The sequence below is a fragment of the Dendrobates tinctorius genome, unplaced genomic scaffold (genome assembly GCF_039654945.1).
Source record: "Dendrobates tinctorius isolate UK_male_01 unplaced genomic scaffold, ASM3965494v1 ptg000196l, whole genome shotgun sequence".
Lineage (NCBI taxonomy): Eukaryota > Metazoa > Chordata > Amphibia > Anura > Dendrobatidae > Dendrobates > Dendrobates tinctorius.
This window is the reverse complement of record NW_027361863.1, coordinates 2,451,393-2,472,587: the sequence shown is the minus strand read 5'-3', so window position 1 is coordinate 2,472,587 and position 21,195 is coordinate 2,451,393. Positions and strand designations below refer to the sequence as shown.

Here is a 21,195-nt window from a genome sequence, read left to right as displayed (position 1 = left end):
AATAAACAATATATTTGTTTTTTATTAAGTTGCCTAATAATTCTGCACAGTAAGTTACCTGAAAAAACACATATCCTCCTAAGATAGCCAAATCTAAAAAAACCCCCACTCCAACTTCCAAAAATATTAACCCCTTAATGTCCAACGACGGACACAGTCCGTCATCAGACATTTCCCCTGCTTTGATGAGGGCTCCGGCGCCGAGCCTGCATCAAAGCCGGGACATGTCAGCTGTTATGAACAGCTGACATGTGCCCGCAATAGGCGCGAGCGGAATCGCCGTCCGCCCGCGCCTATTAACTAGTTAAATGCCGCTGTCAAAGCTGACAGCGGGCATTTAAATAGCATTTCCGGCCGCCGGGTCGGAAATGACCTCATCGCCGACCCCCGTCACGTGATCGGGGGTCGGCGTCATGTTGCCTGGACAACCAGAGGTCTCTATGAGACCTCTATGGTTGTTCCAGGCATATGGCTTTCAGCGCCACCCGTTGGTTGGCGCTGAAAGCACAGCAGTAAATCTGCTACATATGGGCGATCTGCTCATCGCCCATATGAAGCAGAGCCGATCGGGTTGCGCAAGCTTCTAGCCTCCTATGTAGGCTATTGAAGCATGCCAAAAGTAAAAAAAAAAAAAAAAAAGTTTAAAAATAAAAAAAAAATTAAAAAAAAACCTAAAAGTTCAAATCACCCCCTTTCGCCCCAATCAAATTAAAACAGTAAAAAAAAAAAAATCCCACATACACATATTAGGTATCGCCGCGTTCAGAATCGCCCGATCTATCAATAAAAAAAAAGCATTAACCCGATCGCTAAACGGCGTAGCGAGAAAAAAATTCAAAACGCCAGAATTACGTTTTTTTGGTCACCAAGACATCGCATTAAAATGCAATAACGGGCGATCAAAAGAAAGTATCTGAACAAAAGTGGTATCATTAAAAACGTCAGCCCGGCACGGAAAAAATAAGCCCCCACCCGACCCCAGATCATGAAAAATGGCAACGCTACGGGTCTTGGAAAATTGCGCAAATATTTTTTTTTTTTTTAGCAAACTTTGGAATTTTTTTTCACCACTTAGATAAAAGAGGACATAGACATGTTTGATGTCTATGAACTCGTAATGACCTGGAGAATCAAAATGGCAGGTCAGATTTAGCATCTAGTGAACCTAACAAAAAAGCCAAGCAAAAAACAAGTGTGGGATTGCACTTTTTTGCAATTTCACCGCACTTGGAATTTTTTTCCCGTTTTCGAGTACACGATATGGTACAACCAATGATGTCATTTAAAAGTACAACTCGTTCCGCAAAAAATAAGCCCTCACATGGCCATATAAACGGAAAAATAAAAAAGTTATGGCTCTGGAAAGAAGGGGAGGGAAAAATGAAAATGTAAAACCAAAAATACCCCTGGTCGTTAAGGGGTTAAGCTTTGATATTTATGAGTCTTTTGGGTTGATTGAGAACATAGTTGTTCAATAATAAAAAGAATCCTCTCAAATACAACTTGCGTAATAATTCTGCACGCAGTGTACTAAAATAATAAAAATAATGAAGATGTGAAATCTGCTCGCTCGCTGTGCACACGTTCAGGTTTTTGAACTTCTTTTAAATGTTTTCGGTTTCCAAAGATGCAAAGCGGATAGAAAGTGACCTGAGCAATCTACAAAGCGGCCAACTAGTTTATATAGTACAAATGAAAAAAAAATTCACGTCAGCGGCCAAAGACATCACAAAAAGATCAGGAAATGAGCAGAAAAGTGTAAAAAGAATAAAGACACTACAGGACAAAAGACAGAAAAACGTGGCCGGGTTCACACACATCTAAAAGACATAATGTGCAAATATCTTAGGAGGGGAATGTGTCATCAGAAAAAGACCCGCTGTTTAAATCAAAACATTATCTACACAAAACAAATACACTAAAATCTTACACATTGACCACTGAACCTAACACTAGACTCACTTCTTGTTCGGTGCAGAAGACTTTTCAGCTGTCTCACTATCCTCACAGTCATGATTACAAAGGAAAGGAACACCTTTATAGTAGCTACCACAGGGTCCACCATTCACAATAGGTGATATCACAGCTCACCTCTTCCTCCTGTACAATGATTGATAACACCTCTATGTACAGTACATAACACAGGATCCATCATTCACAATAGGTGATGTCACAGCTCAACTCCTCCTCCTGTGTAAAGACTGATAACACCTGTATATAGAGTAGATAAAACAGGATTCACCATTCACAGTAGCTGATGTCACAGCTCACCTCCTCCTCCTGTACAATGCTTGATAACACCTCTATATACAGTAGACAACACAGGATCCAACATTCACAATAGGTGATGTCACAGCTCACCTCCTCCTGTACAATGACTGATGACACCTCTATATACAGTAGATAACACAGGATCCACCATTCACACTAGGTGAGGTCACAGCTCACCTCTTCCTCCTGTGTAAAGACTGATAACACCTGTATATACAGTAGATAACAGGATTCACCATTCACAGTAGGCAATGACACAGCTCACCTCCTCCTCCTGTACAATGACTGATGACACCTCTATATACAGTAGATAACACAGGATCCAGCGCTCACAATAGGTGAGGTCACAGCTCACCTCCTCCTGTACAATGCTCAATAACAGCTCTATATACAGTAGATAATACAGGATCCACCATTCACAATAGATGTCACAGCTCACCTTCTCCTCCCTGCAATGACCTCAGATCACAGCACACACCTAGAAAACCCAGCAGTTAAGTCAGAACCTGTCTAGGGTCCATGTAGCATCTCTCTAGATGCGGTTACCTGACGCTCAGGCCAAATCGCTGCCCCCATAATCATAACGTATGAGGTTACAGACAGAATTTGTCAGGGACACAAATATCATTGATGTATCCCACATCACTTGTATGAAATGTCAGGACCTTCTTCCCAGTCAATGAACACCAGAATACGCTTATAATAAAACCCACATGGCCTCAGCAGTGAATAGTGCCTGAACCCCAGTGACAAAGGCCGATTTATGGCTGCAGCCGTTACTAGCAGCGGTGGGCAGCGCGTCGTACAATGGAGCTCGCGAATGTCGTAGGAGCGCGGCTTACCATCTACAACGATGCTACATTTTACAGACGACTCATGAAATGTTAAAGACCCGGAACCTCCTCTTCAGCCTGGGATACAATGATGACGACCATCCCGACGTACAAAGGACACAGGGGACGTGTCACAGCCGTACAAAACGCCAACTCCACATTCCCATCTGTGACTTCTCAACTGACCCTCTGCTCGTCACTGGCGTATGAGTAAAAGTTGCCAACCTTCCTTTTAAGATGGAGTGTGCTGAGCTGCAATACCAGACAAAGCCCATAGTCAAGGGTGGCGCTGTTTAAAATAATAATAATGATCCCCCTGTAGAGAATTTATTAATCAAAACAGATGACTAGATGATAAGATCAGTTAGGAAAATAATAGTAACCCAGAGGGATGATCACACAAAGGACACGCAGGGTTTTCGTTTTTAGATTTTTATAATGAATATTAAAATGGATCTTATTAATAACATTCATCAGTTATCCACAAAATAGGAGATAAATGTGCGATCAGTGGGTTCCCAGCAGTAATAAGGATAGGGGTCCCCCATGTGAATGGAGCGGTGGTGCTGGTGCATATAAGTAATGTGACCACAGTAAATGGGCCAGTGATCCATTCACATAGAAGAGACCGGACCCTGGGGAAAGATTTTTTTTCTGGTTGATCGTGGGGTTTAATGGACTGGAGAGGAGGGTGGCCCAAGCTAAAAAAAAAAAAACCCATACACATTAGACTAAAGTTCGCAGAATAAGGAGTGTATGAGGGGCCTCTGGCCCACTCCACATAATCTTATCGGGGAGAGAGAAGTATCCAGAAGTGTATATGGGCCTCCCTACTACCCACTTCACATCATCTGTCGGGGAGAGAGAAGTATCCAGAAGTGTATAGGGGCCTCCCTACTACCCACTTCACATCATCTGTCGGGGAGAGAGAAGTATCCAGAAGTGTATAGGGGCCTCCCTACTACCCACTTCACATCATCTGTCGGGGAGAGAGAAGTATCCAGAAGTGTATAGGGGCCTCCCACCCTCCAAAAACTCAGCAGTGTATAGGGGCCTCCCACCCTCCAAAAACTCAGCAGTGTATAGGGGCCTCCCACCCTCCAAAAACTCAGCAGTGTATAGGGGCCTCCCACCCTCCAAAAACTCAGCAGTGTATAGGGGCCTCCCACCCTCCAAAAACTCAGCAGTGTATAGGGGCCTCCCACCCTCCAAAAACTCAGCAGTGTATAGGGGCCTCCCACCCTCCAAAAACTCAGCAGTGTATAGGGGCCTCCCACCCTCCCAAAATTCAGCAGTGTATAGGGGCCTCCCACCCTCCCAAAATTCAGCAGTGTATAGGGGCCTCCCACCCTCCCAAAATTCAGCAGTGTATAGGGGCCTCCCACCCTCCCAAAATTCAGCAGTGTATAGGGGCCTCCCACCCTCCCAAAATTCAGCAGTGTATAGGGGCCTCCCACCCTCCCAAAATTCAGCAGTGTATAGGGGCCTCCCACCCTCCCAAAATTCAGCAGTGTATAGGGGCCTCCCACCCTCCCAAAATTCAGCAGTGTATAGGGGCCTCCCACCCTCCCAAAATTCAGCAGTGTATAGGGGCCTCCCACCCTCCCAAAATTCAGCAGTGTATAGGGGCCTCCCACCCTCCCAAAATTCAGCAGTGTATAGGGGCCTCCCACCCTCCCAAAATTCAGCAGTGTATAGGGGCCTCCCACCCTCCCAAAATTCAGCAGTGTATAGGGGCCTCCCACCCTCCCAAAATTCAGCAGTGTATAGGGGCCTCCCACCCTCCCAAAATTCAGCAGTGTATAGGGGCCTCCCACCCTCCCAAAATTCAGCAGTGTATAGGGGCCTCCCACCCTCCCAAAATTCAGCAGTGTATAGGGGCCTCCCACCCTCCCAAAATTCAGCAGTGTATAGGGGCCTCCCACCCTCCCAAAATTCAGCAGTGTATAGGGGCCTCCCACCCTCCCAAAATTCAGCAGTGTATAGGGGCCTCCCACCCTCCCAAAATTCAGCAGTGTATAGGGGCCTCCCACCCTCCCAAAATTCAGCAGTGTATAGGGGCCTCCCACCCTCCCAAAATTCAGCAGTGTATAGGGGCCTCCCACCCTCCCAAAATTCAGCAGTGTATAGGGGCCTCCCACCCTCCCAAAATTCAGCAGTGTATAGGGGCCTCCCACCCTCCCAAAATTCAGCAGTGTATAGGGGCCTCCCACCCTCCCAAAATTCAGCAGTGTATAGGGGCCTCCCACCCTCCCAAAATTCAGCAGTGTATAGGGGCCTCCCACCCTCCCAAAATTCAGCAGTGTATAGGGGCCTCCCACCCTCCAAAAATTCAGCAGTGTATAGGGGCCTCCCACCCTCCAAAAATTCAGCAGTGTATAGGGGCCTCCCACCCTCCCAAAATTCAGCAGTGTATAGGGGCCTCCCACCCTCCCAAAATTCAGCAGTGTATAGGGGCCTCCCACCCTCCCAAAATTCAGCAGTGTATAGGGGCCTCCCACCCTCCCAAAATTCTGCAGTGTATAGGGGCCTCCCACCCTCCCAAAATTCAGCAGTGTATAGGGGCCTCCCACCCTCCCAAAATTCAGCAGTGTATAGGGGCCTCCCACCCTCCCAAAATTCAGCAGTGTATAGGGGCCTCCCACCCTCCCAAAATTCAGCAGTGTATAGGGGCCTCCCACCCTCCCAAAATTCAGCAGTGTATAGGGGCCTCCCACCCTCCCAAAATTCAGCAGTGTATAGGGGCCTCCCACCCTCCAAAAATTCAGCAGTGTATAGGGGCCTCCCACCCTCCAAAAATTCAGCAGTGTATAGGGGCCTCCCACCCTCCCAAAATTCAGCAGTGTATAGGGGCCTCCCACCCTCCCAAAATTCAGCAGTGTATAGGGGCCTCCCACCCTCCCAAAATTCAGCAGTGTATAGGGGCCTCCCACCCTCCCAAAATTCAGCAGTGTATAGGGGCCTCCCACCCTCCCAAAATTCAGCAGTGTATAGGGGCCTCCCACCCTCCCAAAATTCAGCAGTGTATAGGGGCCTCCCACCCTCCCAAAATTCAGCAGTGTATAGGGGCCTCCCACCCTCCCAAAATTCAGCAGTGTATAGGGGCCTCCCACCCTCCCAAAATTCAGCAGTGTATAGGGGCCTCCCACCCTCCCAAAATTCAGCAGTGTATAGGGGCCTCCCACCCTCCCAAAATTCAGCAGTGTATAGGGGCCTCCCACCCTCCCAAAATTCAGCAGTGTATAGGGGCCTCCCACCCTCCCAAAATTCAGCAGTGTATAGGGGCCTCCCACCCTCCCAAAATTCAGCAGTGTATAGGGGCCTCCCACCCTCCCAAAATTCAGCAGTGTATAGGGGCCTCCCACCCTCCCAAAATTCAGCAGTGTATAGGGGCCTCCCACCCTCCCAAAATTCAGCAGTGTATAGGGGCCTCCCACCCTCCCAAAATTCAGCAGTGTATAGGGGCCTCCCACCCTCCCAAAATTCAGCAGTGTATAGGGGCCTCCCACCCTCCCAAAATTCAGCAGTGTATAGGGGCCTCCCACCCTCCCAAAATTCAGCAGTGTATAGGGGCCTCCCACCCTCCCAAAATTCAGCAGTGTATAGGGGCCTCCCACCCTCCCAAAATTCAGCAGTGTATAGGGGCCTCCCACCCTCCCAAAATTCAGCAGTGTATAGGGGCCTCCCACCCTCCCAAAATTCAGCAGTGTATAGGGGCCTCCCACCCTCCCAAAATTCAGCAGTGTATAGGGGCCTCCCACCCTCCCAAAATTCAGCAGTGTATAGGGGCCTCCCACCCTCCCAAAATTCAGCAGTGTATAGGGGCCTCCCACCCTCCCAAAATTCAGCAGTGTATAGGGGCCTCCCACCCTCCCAAAATTCAGCAGTGTATAGGGGCCTCCCACCCTCCCAAAATTCAGCAGTGTATAGGGGCCTCCCACCCTCCCAAAATTCAGCAGTGTATAGGGGCCTCCCACCCTCCCAAAATTCAGCAGTGTATAGGGGCCTCCCACCCTCCCAAAATTCAGCAGTGTATAGGGGCCTCCCACCCTCCCAAAATTCAGCAGTGTATAGGGGCCTCCCACCCTCCCAAAATTCAGCAGTGTATAGGGGCCTCCCACCCTCCCAAAATTCAGCAGTGTATTGGGGCCTCCCACCCTCCCAAAATTCAGCAGTGTATTGGGGCCTCCCACCCTCCCAAAATTCAGCAGTGTATTGGGGCCTCCCACCCTCCCCACATCATCTGCCAGGGGAGAGAAGCATCCAGCAGTGTATAGGGGCTTCCCACCCTCCCCACATCCAGCAGTGTATAGGGGCCTCCCACCCTCCCCACATCCAGCAGTGTATAGGGGCCTCCCACCCTCCCCACATCATTGCCAGGGGAGAGAAGCATCCAGCAGTGTATTGGGGCCTCCCGCCCTCCCCACATCATTGCCAGGGGAGAGAAGCATCCAGCAGTGTATTGGGGCCTCCCGCCCTCCCCACATCATTTGTCAGGCGAGAGAAAAATTCAGCAGTGTATAGGTGCCTACCACCCTCCCCACATCATCTATCAGGGGATAGAAGGATTCAGCAGTGTATAGGGGCCTCCCACCCTCCCCACATCATCTGGCTGGAGAGGATTCAGCATTGTATAATGGCCACCCACCCACTTGACATCATCTATTGGGGAAGATAAGGATCCAGCAGTGTATACGGGCCTCCCACCCATCAACTGTAGGAGAGAAGGATTCAGCAGTGTATGAGGGTCTTCCACCTGCACCATCTGTCGGGGGAAGAGAAGGATCTAGCAGTGTATAGGGGTCTCCTGCTCACCCCACATCCTGTCAAGGAAGAGAAGGATCCAGCTGATACTTTTGTTCTCTGTGAGATAATCTCCCACCCAAGGAGCCTGACAACACAGGGGCTCTGAGCAGATGCGATCGTTCCTGTGTGTATGGGGGTCTCAGAAGAGACAGCTGATTGTGTTCAGGGGTTAAAGGAATATTGCTTAATAATCCAATGATGCAACGTAGGAAATACATAATAAGCCAATTCACAGGTGTAACTAGAATTGTGACAGATAACACCAGATAATTAGACATATTTGCATAATAATCAATGACTAATGTGAAAACCTACTGCTGCAGTCACCCAACAAGTCAGTGCGGCCGTCCTCAAGAGCGATCATAGGAACAGAGCCAGACTCCCAAGATGGATCATATTATACAAGGCTAGAACTGCAGCTTAACAATGGAGCCAATCTTCTCCAAAAGCAATAAAGAAACAGAAAAACAAAACATGATTTTCTCATCCTTACCACTGATCCATGTAGCACTAGGCTTCATTACAGTTCACGGCCTTAAAGGGACGGTCTCTTAAAGACCAACACTTTGTATATTATTCCTCATTATGGCATAAGGATGTCTCCCCGAGAGCATACTGGACATCCCAAAATTTGATTCCCCATTCCGAGGCCAGTCCTATGGACTCTGCCAGAAATGTGGAAAGTGGGCACACACTTGAGGATCCCCCATATATTAAGCCTCATTTTCTTAATAGGAAGTATGAAAACAGGGCTTCCTAACCTGGACATCACAAGACGGAAAACAATGACGCAGCCATTCTCCAGCCCTCCTGGAACGAGGCAGATTATCTTGCAGATAGGATCAGACATGTGCCGGTCTATTTTAATACACAAGTCGCAGCGAGCGGTGAGGAGCAAGCACTGAAGCACCTAGATGGCTTAATACCTTCTCCAGGGAAGGCGGAAGAAACCTGAGCGATCATCCGATTATGAAATATGTCACTGTCGATCATCATTACAATTCCTAGAGTCACGTCACAAGGATGGGACCCGTGCTGCCGAAAATCCCTGGTGGCCGTAATCCCGGGTGCATTAACACTCCGGTAAATCCTACCGTCTCTTCTAGTAAAACAATCGACCAACTCCCATAACACAAGGATGTGGCCGTCCTCCACAACGGCCGGATGAACATCAGTAAGGCCACGTAGAGAGATCGGCCAGGATACGTGATATTAGTAGGACCAGTTGGGGTCCAGTGTTCCCAGTAAGAATGGTAAAATAGAGCAATGGTCACACATGGACACGACCTCCCCCATGGGCGCATATCATGCACTATAGGACATTGGGACGCCAATGGTCAGACCCCACTTATCACAAAAATGTTGATAATGGGAAAAATCTCTAAGGCCAAAATCCCATATCCAGGATAAGCAGAGGAGGGGTACGTAGGCATCAATATTTGTTTTTTTCCTGTAGAATATGGGCAAGGACAAGAGAGACGGTCATGAATGTCACTTACAGAAAATCCACTGTGTGTACAGTGATACAATATTTCTCCAGTAAGAAAAGCTGACACAATCTAGCTGGTGGTCTTTGAGCAAGGCCCGATAGGGCCGGGGGGTACTCGGTACCGGGCCGGTCAGTTCTACAGGGGATGTCACAGCAGCAATGACCTGGTCCGTGGCCCTGGGCGTGCAATGAAACAAAGATGGGGAAAAGTTGTGACGCCACCCGTGGTGTTCGGCAATAAGAAGATGGCCGACGCTGCGATTCAGATCCACTGGGGCGGTTGGTGACACAGCAGAGATGATCAGCTTTCCACGGATAGAGCTAGGCCCCAGGGCAGTCATAGAGTTAAAGGTGATGGAGATGGTTGTATTGCAGGGCAGATGACACAGTGGGGTGCAGTCTTCACACTTTTACTCACGGTCTTTCAAGTTACAATCCCCAGCCGGGGTGCTGTGTCCTCTGGGTTGGTGGTGCAGCCAGCTCTCGGGTAATTTGGGGTACACTTTACCAGAACCTCCTTCTTATGTTCCTTCTCTGGTCGTCTCACTGCGCTGGCTCCCGCCTCTCCTGCCCTGCGCCTCACACACAGTGTCCCAAGCCAGCAGCCTCAGATCCTGTCGGGCAACGATCTCTTGGTCCCCTTGACCCTATGTGGCTGCCTTTTCAGTGAATGTGTGTGGATTTGGCTGTCGCACGTACAGATACTCCAGCCTCCCTTTTTTTAGCTGAGTCTTACTGTCTCTCCACTAGTCTGGGGGCCGGTCACCCACTGCAGCCTGGTCCCTCCACCCGACTACGGTCAGTGTGGATTCGGACGCCACAGGTGGATGGTGGATTCTTCACTTCCCTGGCCCCTAGGACCCTTTCTTCACTCCACTCTACTCTCCAGTCCTGGGACGAGCTCCTCACTCCTTCAGTCCCTTCCACCAACGCCCTTCTCCTCCTGACTCCTCCTACTCTATGCACTTCCTCCACCCACACCCTCTACCTAGTTCCTCCCTGGCCTAGAGAAGTGTTGCGCTGGGGGTTAGTGTGTGGGTACTGGGTAGTACCCACTCCTTACCCAAGAGTGGGTTACCACACGTCTGGCTGAGGTGCAGTACCCCTGTGGTAAATGGACCCTCAGGGGCGCGACATATGTACTGACACCTCCATGGGCACCCATCCTGTGGGGGTCCACCAGAAAAGCGCACCAGTCCTCCCTCTGAATATCTAAAGATTCATAAGTTAGCATAGATGATGCAGAGACCATGAACTTTATTATTCATTAATAATATTGCTTGCTGCTCATTGCTCACAGGTGTAAACATTCCAGCAAAAATATAAAAAATAAGGTCATCAGCATTGGTGCATCACCTGGTATGAACAAGACATGTTCTGCCGATAACATGATACTGTATCGGGACAGTACTAAGTACCCGTCACACAGAATTGATTCTTTCGCCAATTTCTAAATAACCTTCATTGCCATTTTTCTACTATTTTGTTGCTGCCAAGTGCAAGTCCTTTATCTATATGAGTGCTCTGCAAAAATGCAACAAATTCATCACAACTCCTGGTTCTGAAGGCTCCCCCCACCGTTTCAACTCCATGTTGGAGACCGTAGAGATCTATACCCATTTTCCCTCTGTTGAGAGGGGAGAAAGGATGTATAGTCTTAAGAAGCACACAAAGGAAATAAGGGCAGAATAGATTAGAAGCTGTGCTGAAATGAACTAATGAAGACAGCAGCACCCTTAATACACACTGAGCTCTCACCCAGCCTGCATTACTGGGAGAGACACTCTCACAAGTGAAATCTCGAAATCTCCAACTTGGATCAGGCTCCAAAATGCAAATAAGGAATCTGAAAATAAATGAAAAAATGAAGGCTACAGACTAAAACTTTGTGAAATGTAATTAAAGGGAAACTGTCAGCACAGAATGTTCAAACCAAGTACAGGTGCACCTTCTGCGTGGTCAAATCTTTAAGTCCACCTTCCCACCTACTTGTTTTCCCTCTATCTTCACTATCTTGATTGACAGCTCTGGCTTTATAGAACCAAAGAAGGGCAGAGATAGATGGAAAACAATTAAGTGGGAAGGTGCACTTGAATATTTGGCCATACCGCGGTTTTATATTAAAGGGATTGTCTCAATGTCGATCTTCAGGAGCGCACTGCTCCCCAGCCTCTCAGCTCCCTGCTTGCAAGGAGGTGGATGCTCCTGATGATTGACAGTTTGGACCAGTGGCATGGCTGTAGCTCTCTGATGCGGCATCAAGAGGCAGCTCCGATTCTGCAGCATCGGGGGATCCAGCCAGACACACAGAAAACAGCTTGCATGGGAGATGGACGGCATAGGTGGCCGGTAACCTAGGCTAGGAGTGCTAAATAATATTTAATATCAGACCATTCTTGAGAATGGAGAAGATATTTAATAAGCAAAATGCAAAGTTGCTCGTTTTTTCCCTAGAACTTTGCAATTTTAACATTTATGATCTTGAGACACTTATTAATGGTTTTATTCTTCTGTGGCTCCATGGGATGGTTTGTGCAGTAATTCTGCATAAAACTCCAAATATAATAATACGTTTGCTGCCGATTTGTCATCGGTGTAAAGTTACAGCCCCTGTGAACCTCCCTCGGGAATCGCATATTTTTAGGGTTTGCATGCAGCATCCTTCTGTGGTTTTGTCTCAACCTCCCTCCCAAGAAGCTCCATGTGACGGCCGAGATCGGGGTCTTATTCCAGGGATCACGGTCTCCCATGAATAAGTGGAAACATCATGAGAACTTTGCATCTCTGGTATCTGCGCTGCAGACGGAGACACCACTGATACATTGTTGCAAAGAACAGGAGAAAATATTGTGCTGCTAATGTAATGAGCCATTGTCTACACTACTGTAACAAACCTTCCCCTTAAAGGGATTGTTCACTACTTGGACAACCCCTTCTTTAAGGCAACCACGCAAAATAAAAATCATTGTATACTTCTCTTCCGGACCGGCGCGGTGTCCACCATCGCTCATCATGTTACATGAGCACAGCTATGGCTACTGATGGGCTGCAGCGCTTACACTTCCCTCCATCCAGGTGATAGACTGCAGCGTTCACAAGAAATAATGTAATGCAAGTGTTGGCACATACAATACCAAGGTGAGTATATAGTGGTTTTAGCTTACACGGGGCTCTATTGCATTTAAGAAGGGGCCGCTAAAGTGGTGACCAACCCCTTTAATTAAAAAAAATTATATATATTTATAAGTGAGCACTTAAGCTATTGCTGTTATCAAATTCTCATTTACAACATACTTGCTCTATGGGTCACTCCTGTCCTGCTTTTTGTCTGCTATAGGTGTCCATATCCTGCAAGGCACATGATGTAATTGGTCACAAGATGAAACTTAGGTTGCATAATTTCGTTTCCTAGAGAATCTAACAAGTCATATTGGCGGTCACGTATTCTTGAGTTGCAATCGTGGACAAGTAGTTGTGACCAGTCCAAGCCCGTGGCCCAGGCCGGCTCCAGTACGACGCAATCTCCTTGTCGTACGATCTGACTACTGACTTTTACAGTTCCAGCATTGTGTATGGGATTTAAATGAGCTGTCTAAACTTTTCATCCAGAGTGCACCGCTCCCAGTCCCCCCCGACTTTCTGCTTTGCAGTGTCAGTGCGCTCCTGAAGATTGACAGATCGAACTAGTGGTGGCGCCACTGGTCCAAACTGTGCGTTCTTCCAGGCTGCTAGCAGAGACAGCGTTACCTCTGCAGCACAGGGGGATAGAGGTTGGTAGGATCCAGCGATCTTGCCGGCTTAAAGCGGCATAGAGCAAGGTAGCAATAACCCTCCTTACATAGGAACCTGCCAATCTGGGAACACGAAGTGGCCGGAACTCACTGCATCTAAGCTACGCAGCGGTGTAGTATACAGCCGGTCCACTGCATCTAAAGTCTAAGTACCTGGACCCCAAAGGGTAAAAGGTTGTATGAAAAATCATCCATTAAAAAAATAATTAAAAAATAAGAATGATTTTTTTATCCGCATTGTCACCCATGTTTATATTTTTGAAATCCAGTTTTATTCATCAAGAATTAAAAAATAACTATGCAGAAGTCCAAAAAAACAAACTCATCTGAAAAAAGGATCAAAGTTGTGCATGCGGCATCTTTTCTACATGTGGACCATCAGCCATATATATCAGGCTCATGTACACTGCCCCAGCCACTTGCACTGGTCGGCACGCTGGCGTGCGATCCTATCGGCACACGGACAACATATGGACAGAAAATAAGAACAACAAAAATAATGAGTATAGTAGAAGTAAGCAAGATAGAAGCGATAGGTTATTTGGGTGTCGTCTGTTTCATTGATCCATACACAGGTCAGTATTAGGACTCATTCACACCTACAAGAAAAATGGCCCGATTATTCTGATCAGACTTTGGTCCAAGTGTCATCAATAAAGAAATAAAAAATAAATAAAGTTTCCCCACCTTCTCCTTTCTGACAGTCCCTGATGTCATCGGAGTGCAGTCCACATTTTTCACAGACCCATTGATTTGTCAATTTTGATCCTCAGATCAAAACTGGACACGTCTCCGCAGTTTTCCGAGGACCACTCAGCCCACAAAAAATAAAAGTAAAAATTCACACACGTGAATGGTCCTATAAAATATCATCGGTGCGAGTGCTGTGAAAACCATGGATGGCGCTCGTATGTGACAATCGGATGTGTGAATGAGCCCTTAAGAACAGATCCGTGAGACTCAGAGCACACCCTATTATCAGTTCTGCAGACCGTACTCAGACATTATAAATCTACGGGCATCCTTTACAAAAAATTTGTGGGAAATGAAGGATTCATTTTACTACATTTTATCCGTCCGCGCTTCATCCTTTTTAATTGATCCATTGCCGAGAGTCAGAGAAATAAAAGTTTAGAAAGTTCACCTATTTAAGGCTAAGTTCACACTGGCTGTTTTTGCTGCTTTTTATGCTAATTTTCAGCTGCTTTTGACAGTACCAGCAAAACCTATGGGATTTCAGAAATCTCCTGCACACACCTTGGTTCTTTTATCATCAGTATTTTGGACATAGAGCGTGTCACTTCTTTCAGCATTTTCAACCATTGACTTGAACGGGTGGTGAAAAAACACTGAAAACACAGGTATCAGGCTTTGCTGCGCTTTTTATGCCAAAACCTGATTCTATGGAATAGGATTTTTTTTCAACACTAAACTTTATTAGCAAGCACAAGAGACCAATCTAGCGTGCCAAAACCGCAGCAAAAAATGCACAAAAACAAGGAAAACATGCTTTTTTTTCAGCAGCTTCTGCTGCAGAAAAAAAAGCTGAAAAAAAACAAAAAAAAAAAACAACAACACCTTTGTGAGAACTTACCTTTACAGTTTAAAAAAAAAAAAAAAAAAAAAAAAAAAGTGCAAAACAGACGACACAGGAGAAGGAAAATGGTCCATTTCACACCCATGTAAAAATGGAAACAGATGTGTAAATGGAGGCCAAGAATGATAGTAATAAATAACAAGATAGTAGTGACGAGGCTGAAAATATTGATAATAATAAGACTAATAATGACAGTAATAGAAGCTGTACAATAAAAAAAAAAAAATCATATTGTGGTATCGTGTTAGCCAGAAAAATCTATGGAAATACTTTTAATTTTAAGCAGAGTAATACTGTGGGTATGTGCACACGTTGCGGATTCTGCTGCGGTGTACAGTACCATTATATTCAATGGAAAATAAAAACCTCTGTGCACATGCTGCGGATTTTTCTGCGCAGATTTGCAGCAGTTTATTTTCCGCAGGATGTCAATTCTTTGTGCAGAATCCGCAGCGTTTTTACACCCATTCCATTATAGGATTCCGCAGGTGTGAGGCTGAGTGCAGACGGACTTTTTAGCCCTGCGGATTTTTCCGCGCAGAATGGAAGAAATCCGCAGGTCAAATTACCTGCGGATTGCTTCCATTTTTCCTGCGGTTTTTGTGCGGTTTTCCATCGCGGTTTTCCCCCTGCGGATTTGGTGACAGGGGAGATGGAAAACCGCACAAAAGAAGTAACATGCTGCGGATTTTGTACCGCAGGAAAACCGCACGGAAAAATCCGCAGCGTCTGCACAGCGTTTTTTTTTTTTTTAATTGATTTTAAGGCTACTGTACATCACAATGCGGATATGCAGCGTTTCTGCGCGGTAAAATCCGCTGCAAATCTGCGTGTGCACACAGCCTAAAAACGCAGGCCAAATCTGCAGAAAATCTGCACTAAATCCGCAGGTAAAACGCAGGTCATTTTACCTGTGGCTTCAGCAAAATCCGTAGCAGAATCGACAACGTGTGCACATACCCTAATCCAGTATGACATCTCTCCCGGCTGGGGGACACTACACCTTATAATCACCAGTCTCTGCCATCTCTAGAATACAAATGTAGCAGTGCCGAGTTGGCTCATTTGATGCGACCGCTTGTGCCGGCGTGTATTTTTGTGTTTTTACATAGGACTGCAGATATTCACACAACACTGCCGCTGTGGAAAAGCTGACAAATTCAAGTATTAAATGACAAACTCAGCTCTGCTGCATCTGTAGCTCCCTGCACACTGGCAGCCTGTCTGTGCCTCCTCCACCTTGCTGAGGAGTTAATGTTTGCCACTTGCCAGGTCTTCCTCCTCCCTGCCCCCAGGCCCGTCTCCCCTCTCCGGCCTTTCTGGGGGTCTTCCTACCTGCTCACCGCTGGCAGCACGTCTTTCCCGGGGCAGCCTGTCACTTTCTTTCCTCAGTGGAGGCTCCAACAAGTGATTCTGGCCAGAATGATCCCCGCCCTGAGAGAGTCATGAGACTGCCCCCCTCCCACTGCGGCTCCTCCGCCCCCCGGCCGCCTGCTCCAGCCCTGACAACCCTCCACACATTCCTGGACAGGCCAGAACATTTGGAAACTTAAAAAAATACATATATATATCCGTCCATGTTCTTTTTTTTTTTCTTTTAACACGAGTATAATAAAAAAGCCCTGCTGCTGCATAACCTCTTTTAGAAGTGCATTTTTTTTATTTTTTTTTTTTATACAAATTTGCAGTCCATTTTCTAGAGACGAGTGAATCGATTCGCAGGATCCTGGTCCGGTGGCCACATCGATAGTCCGTGACCGCCAGATGTAATACCATCTCCGTGCTAATATCCGCAGCGCCTCTTCTGAACTGTACGCTCGGCGCGACGTTATGTACAATTATTATTAGTCGCTCACCTCTAGCAGATTCTGCAGAACCTCTTTTTCGTATGTAGGAGGCATTATTAAAACAAGTAATGGTATTGAAGGAATCTGCTCCTCTTAACAAAAAAAGAGAAAAAAAAAAAAAAGATGTTCCGCAGCAGCTAGAGTCTACATTAGGCCTCTTTCACACATCAGTATTTTTGATCAGTATTTATTTGTATGCCAAAACCAGGAGTGTCTCCAAAATAAAGAACAGGAGTCAGTCTTTCAACTATATTTTTTTCTCGGTAAGTTCCATTCCTGGTTTGGCATACAAACACTGATGCAGAATACTGACCAAATACTGACGTGTGAATGAGCCTTTAAACAGTACACTGCCCCAGCAGATGCCAAAGGTCGCTGGAGGGGTCGGCCAGGAATAACTAAGCTTCCCCCATAAACCTGCCTTACACATGGATGGATGCTGTGTAAGAGGCTAAGTGCACACATGGCAGAAAATTTCTGCTGGAAAACCTGACTCCCTTCCCAGAAACCGCGCGTTTTTTTCTGCGCGTTTTCCGCGCAAAAATGTGCGGTTTTTATGCATTTTTTTCCGCGCGTTTTCAAGACGCATAGAAATAGCCAGAAACGTGGAAAAATCCGCGAAACTAATGAGCATGCTGCGTTTTTTTTTTGGCGGTAAAAAACGCATCAATATGCACAAAAAGTGCAAAATGCATTGAAATTAATGGGAAGCTTATTTTTAGCGGGTTTTATTGGGAAAACCGCTAAAAAAAAGCTGTGTGTGAACACAGCCTAAGTGCCATTATCTAGATACTTCTGCTATGGCACGGTGGTTTACCATGTCAGTGTCCACAAGGAGAAACGTTACCCCTTGGATCCTGGTCAGATGCCTCTCACTCACCCTTTGAACTGACGAGGGGCATTACTCCGAAACACAGCGTCTGCAAATTGAGATTTTGGTTTTGGCATTTAACCTGAGTTAGATGGTTAATATTGACTTTTAGGATCGCTGCTTCCATTAGGTGGCGCTATAGAGTTCTAGTCCTCTTCCTCTTTGAAGAGACAATTTGCATATTTACCAGAGGAGCATTGCAAGGCTTTAAAGTCTCCTCACTTTGGCATGTCAGTCTCCACAATGAGAAACGTTATCCCTTAGGTCCTGAAAATTTTTAATGAAACAGCAAAAAATGATTTTTAGCTCCCAAAACATGCATTTAAGTAAAAGCAAATAAATAATTTGTCCCCAAAAGATGCAAAAGTTGGGACAACCCATTTAAATAATAAAATGTTCCCATTTTTACAACCTCCACTAGGGGGAGCATAAGAACATAATTTTTCTATGCAGTATTCACTAAGCTCCCTCTAGTGGTGCCTTTGGGCAGACAAGATTATATCAACTACAAGCGCTTCTCACTAAATTAGAATATCACCAAAAAGTGAATTTATTTCAGTTATTCAATACAAAAAGTGAAACTCATTATTCCGTTCTCAGCTAAATGCACGGAGTTCATATAGCTTATACGGGTAGCTAAACTGCTATACCGGGGGTCCAATAAGAAGACTGTAGGTTGAATCCGTGTTTTATTGAACGCGATGGTATATAGATGCACGGTGAAACTACAAATAAGCACATAATACAAACAATCAGTATGGCTACATAAAATACATACATACATTACAGATTACCTGCGCTAACAGCTAACCAGGGGGGAGCTGACTAAGGGTGATCTGAGACAGGGATTAGATGTGGGAGCGTGGTTACTCACCGACGAAGCTGACACAAGGGGAGGTAGAAAAATGAGATGTCCACATGAAGAAGGCTTGGCAGACTGGACAGAGAAAGGGGGCTGTATAAGACCATGATGCCTTGTAACTTACCCAGGATACATTGGGAATTGGAGGGAATGAATCAGGAAGTAGAATGCATAATAACATGCAGTTATAACATTGGCCACTGGATGGAGCCAAGAACACTAAACATTATCGAAGGAAAAACTGAACATCCTGTACATACAGCAATCATGGTATGTTATCAAAACAGGTAATTAAGAGTCATTGCTTATGTCGGATACAAAACACTCCCCCACCTGACATCAAACGGATATCATCATTCTTATTCTCAGAGGGCAACAATAGGACCAGCTCAGTCACTGGTCTGAAGAATGAGAAAATGAAAACGGTCTTAGGAGCGCAGGAAAGAGACTCAGACAAGAGATGGGTTTAAACCACAACGCGTTTCGACGGAGGATCCGTCTTCATCAGGTGGAAGTTTATTAATGATATAGGGGATGGGGTATTTAAATGGGAGGCAGCCAATCACAACAGTCAAAACAGTCACATGTTATGATAGTCACATGTTACGACAAGATGACATCATATATACGCTTTGTGGTTTAAACTCATCTCTTGTCTGAGTCTCTTTCCTGCGCTCCTAAGACCGTTTCCATTTTCTCATTGCTCCTATCCTCCATTGGAGGTTTTCGGCTGGAGCTGTGGTGGAGACCTGACATCTTTGTCTGCCCCTGCGTTGCTTCCTAAGCGCTCCTCTATGACCGCTTATCACTGACTCTTACTGGTTTGAAGAATGTCTTAGGTCCATCTCCTTTGGCCATCCTGAGTTCATCTTTGCGAACATTGCCATCTTTACCCGGAAACGTAGCAGTAACTAGTACAAGTGGCCAGTGGTTCCGATGGGCTTGGCAGTCTTTAACAAGGACGAGGTCACAATCCGAAGATTAGGCCTGGTAGATTGCCACTTTGTCCGTGGCTGCAAGGTAGACAAATATTATTTATGCCACCTGTCCCAGAGTGTATTTGCAAGACTTTGTACCTGTCTCCATTGGCGCTTGTAGAGGTCCTTAGTGTCGAATACTCCTGGAGGGGCACTGGATAGTCCTGCTTTCTGGGTGAGGAGAGTAGCTGGAGTCAATAACAAGAGCTCCTCAGGGTCATTCGGAACCGGAACCAAGGGCCTTGCGTTGATTATAGCTGCGGCTTCTGCTATGAAGGTGGTTAGGCTTTCATGGGTAAGTCTCGCTGCTCCTTCCTGATAAAGAGTAGAGTCAAGAATTCTTCGTACTAGACCAATCATTCGTTCCCAAGATCCACCCATGTGTGAGGAGTGAGGTGGGTTGAATGACCAGGTACAACTTTGGTCACTGAGGAACCTCTCAAGAGTCTTATGGTCTAGATTTGAGGGTATGCCCAATTCCTTCGTTGCACCAATAAAGTTGGTACCTCTGTCTGAACGTATATGTTTGATAGGACCACAGATGGCAATGAAACGTCTCAAAGCATTGATGAAGCTTGAGGTGTCAAGTGACTCAATGAGCTCCATGTGGACGGCTCTGATTGACAGACAGGTAAACATGACGGCCCAACGTTTACTATTGGCTTGTCCGCCTCTCATGTGACGAGTAACAACTGACCAAGGTCCAAACACATCGAGACCAACGTTGGTAAAGGTAAAAGGAGGGTTTGGGCTGAGTTTATCTGCTGGTAGGTCAGCCATCTTTTGGGTTTGAGTGGAACCACGAAGCTTACGGCAGGTAATACATTTGTAGATGACACTACAGATGAGTTTCTTTGCACCGACAATCCACAGGCCAGCAGTTCTGATGGTTCCTTCTGTGAATAGTCTTCCTTGGTGTTTGACCAGATTGTGGTAGTGTTGCATGATTAGGTAAGCAACATGACATTTTCCAGGAATGATAAGAGGGAATTTCTCTTCAAACTCCATTTTAGCTTCTTTGAGGCGACCTCCTACTCTCAGCAGGCCGTTGTTGTCGATGAATGGGTCGAGTTTTCTCAATGAACTGCTCGCAGGCATTGAAGCTTTGTTAATGAGACATTGGATTTCCACAGAGTAGGTTTCTCTCTGAACTGTAGAGATGATGTGGTTTCTGGAAGATTCCAAGTCGGAGGTAACATAGGTGTTTTTACAGAGATGCCAACCTTTACATTTTTCTGTGTAACAAGCTCTGGTGGTCTTGAATGAGCGCGCTATATGAGTCAGGTAGGTAATGGCTCGAGTAAGTGACTTTCAACTTGAAAATTTGTCAAATCTGTGGGATCCAAGCTGAATATCAGAAGTCATTGTATGAAGTGTGGACACCTGAGGGCGGATTTTTATGAGTCCTCTCCTATCAGTTCGAAGGTGCCTGGACAACGCTCCTCAGCGAACAATAGTTTTGGTCCTGAGAGCCATGTTGTGCTCTCTAGTCGACTTGCGTCAACTGCTCTAGTTGCATGATCTGCAGGGTTTTGGTCCGTGGGGACGTAATGCCACTGTTTTGGATGAACTGATCTCCTAATTCGTAGCACTCTGTTGTTGACATAAACATAGACTCATCTGGTTTCATTGTGGATGTATCCCAGGACTACCTTGCTGTCTGAGTAGAACTTGGCTTGTGTCAGGTCGATATCCATCTCGGATGTGATGAACTCTGCTAACTCGACGGCTAAGACTGCAGCACAAAGTTCTAACCTTGGTATGGTGTTCTCTGGTTGTGGAGCAAGTTTGGCTTTCCCCATGACGAATCCAATGTGGCTCTGACATTTGGAGTCCACAGTTTTGAGATAG

General features: G+C 46.2%; 1 protein-coding gene across 5 annotated transcripts in view; it reads right to left on the bottom strand.

Moving 5' to 3' along the window:
- Positions 1–18,455, bottom strand: part of DNMBP (dynamin binding protein) — a 120,181-nt gene extending 101,726 nt beyond the window's left edge. The window contains exons 1-2 of one of the 5 annotated variants that reach the window (XM_073552788.1): positions 18,380–18,429; positions 18,156–18,230 (exon numbers count right to left, since the gene is read on the bottom strand). In XM_073552788.1, the coding sequence (XP_073408889.1) occupies positions 18,156–18,230; positions 18,380–18,425 (121 nt within the window). In that variant the 5' untranslated portion in view covers positions 18,426–18,429. Of the gene's footprint in view, positions 1–12,693; positions 12,748–16,122; positions 16,271–17,514; positions 17,536–18,155; positions 18,231–18,379 lie in introns of those variants that run through there. The other 4 variants (XM_073552792.1, XM_073552790.1, XM_073552789.1 and 1 more) reach the window with 4 other exon arrangements.
- Positions 18,456–21,195: the final 2,740 nt, after the last annotated feature.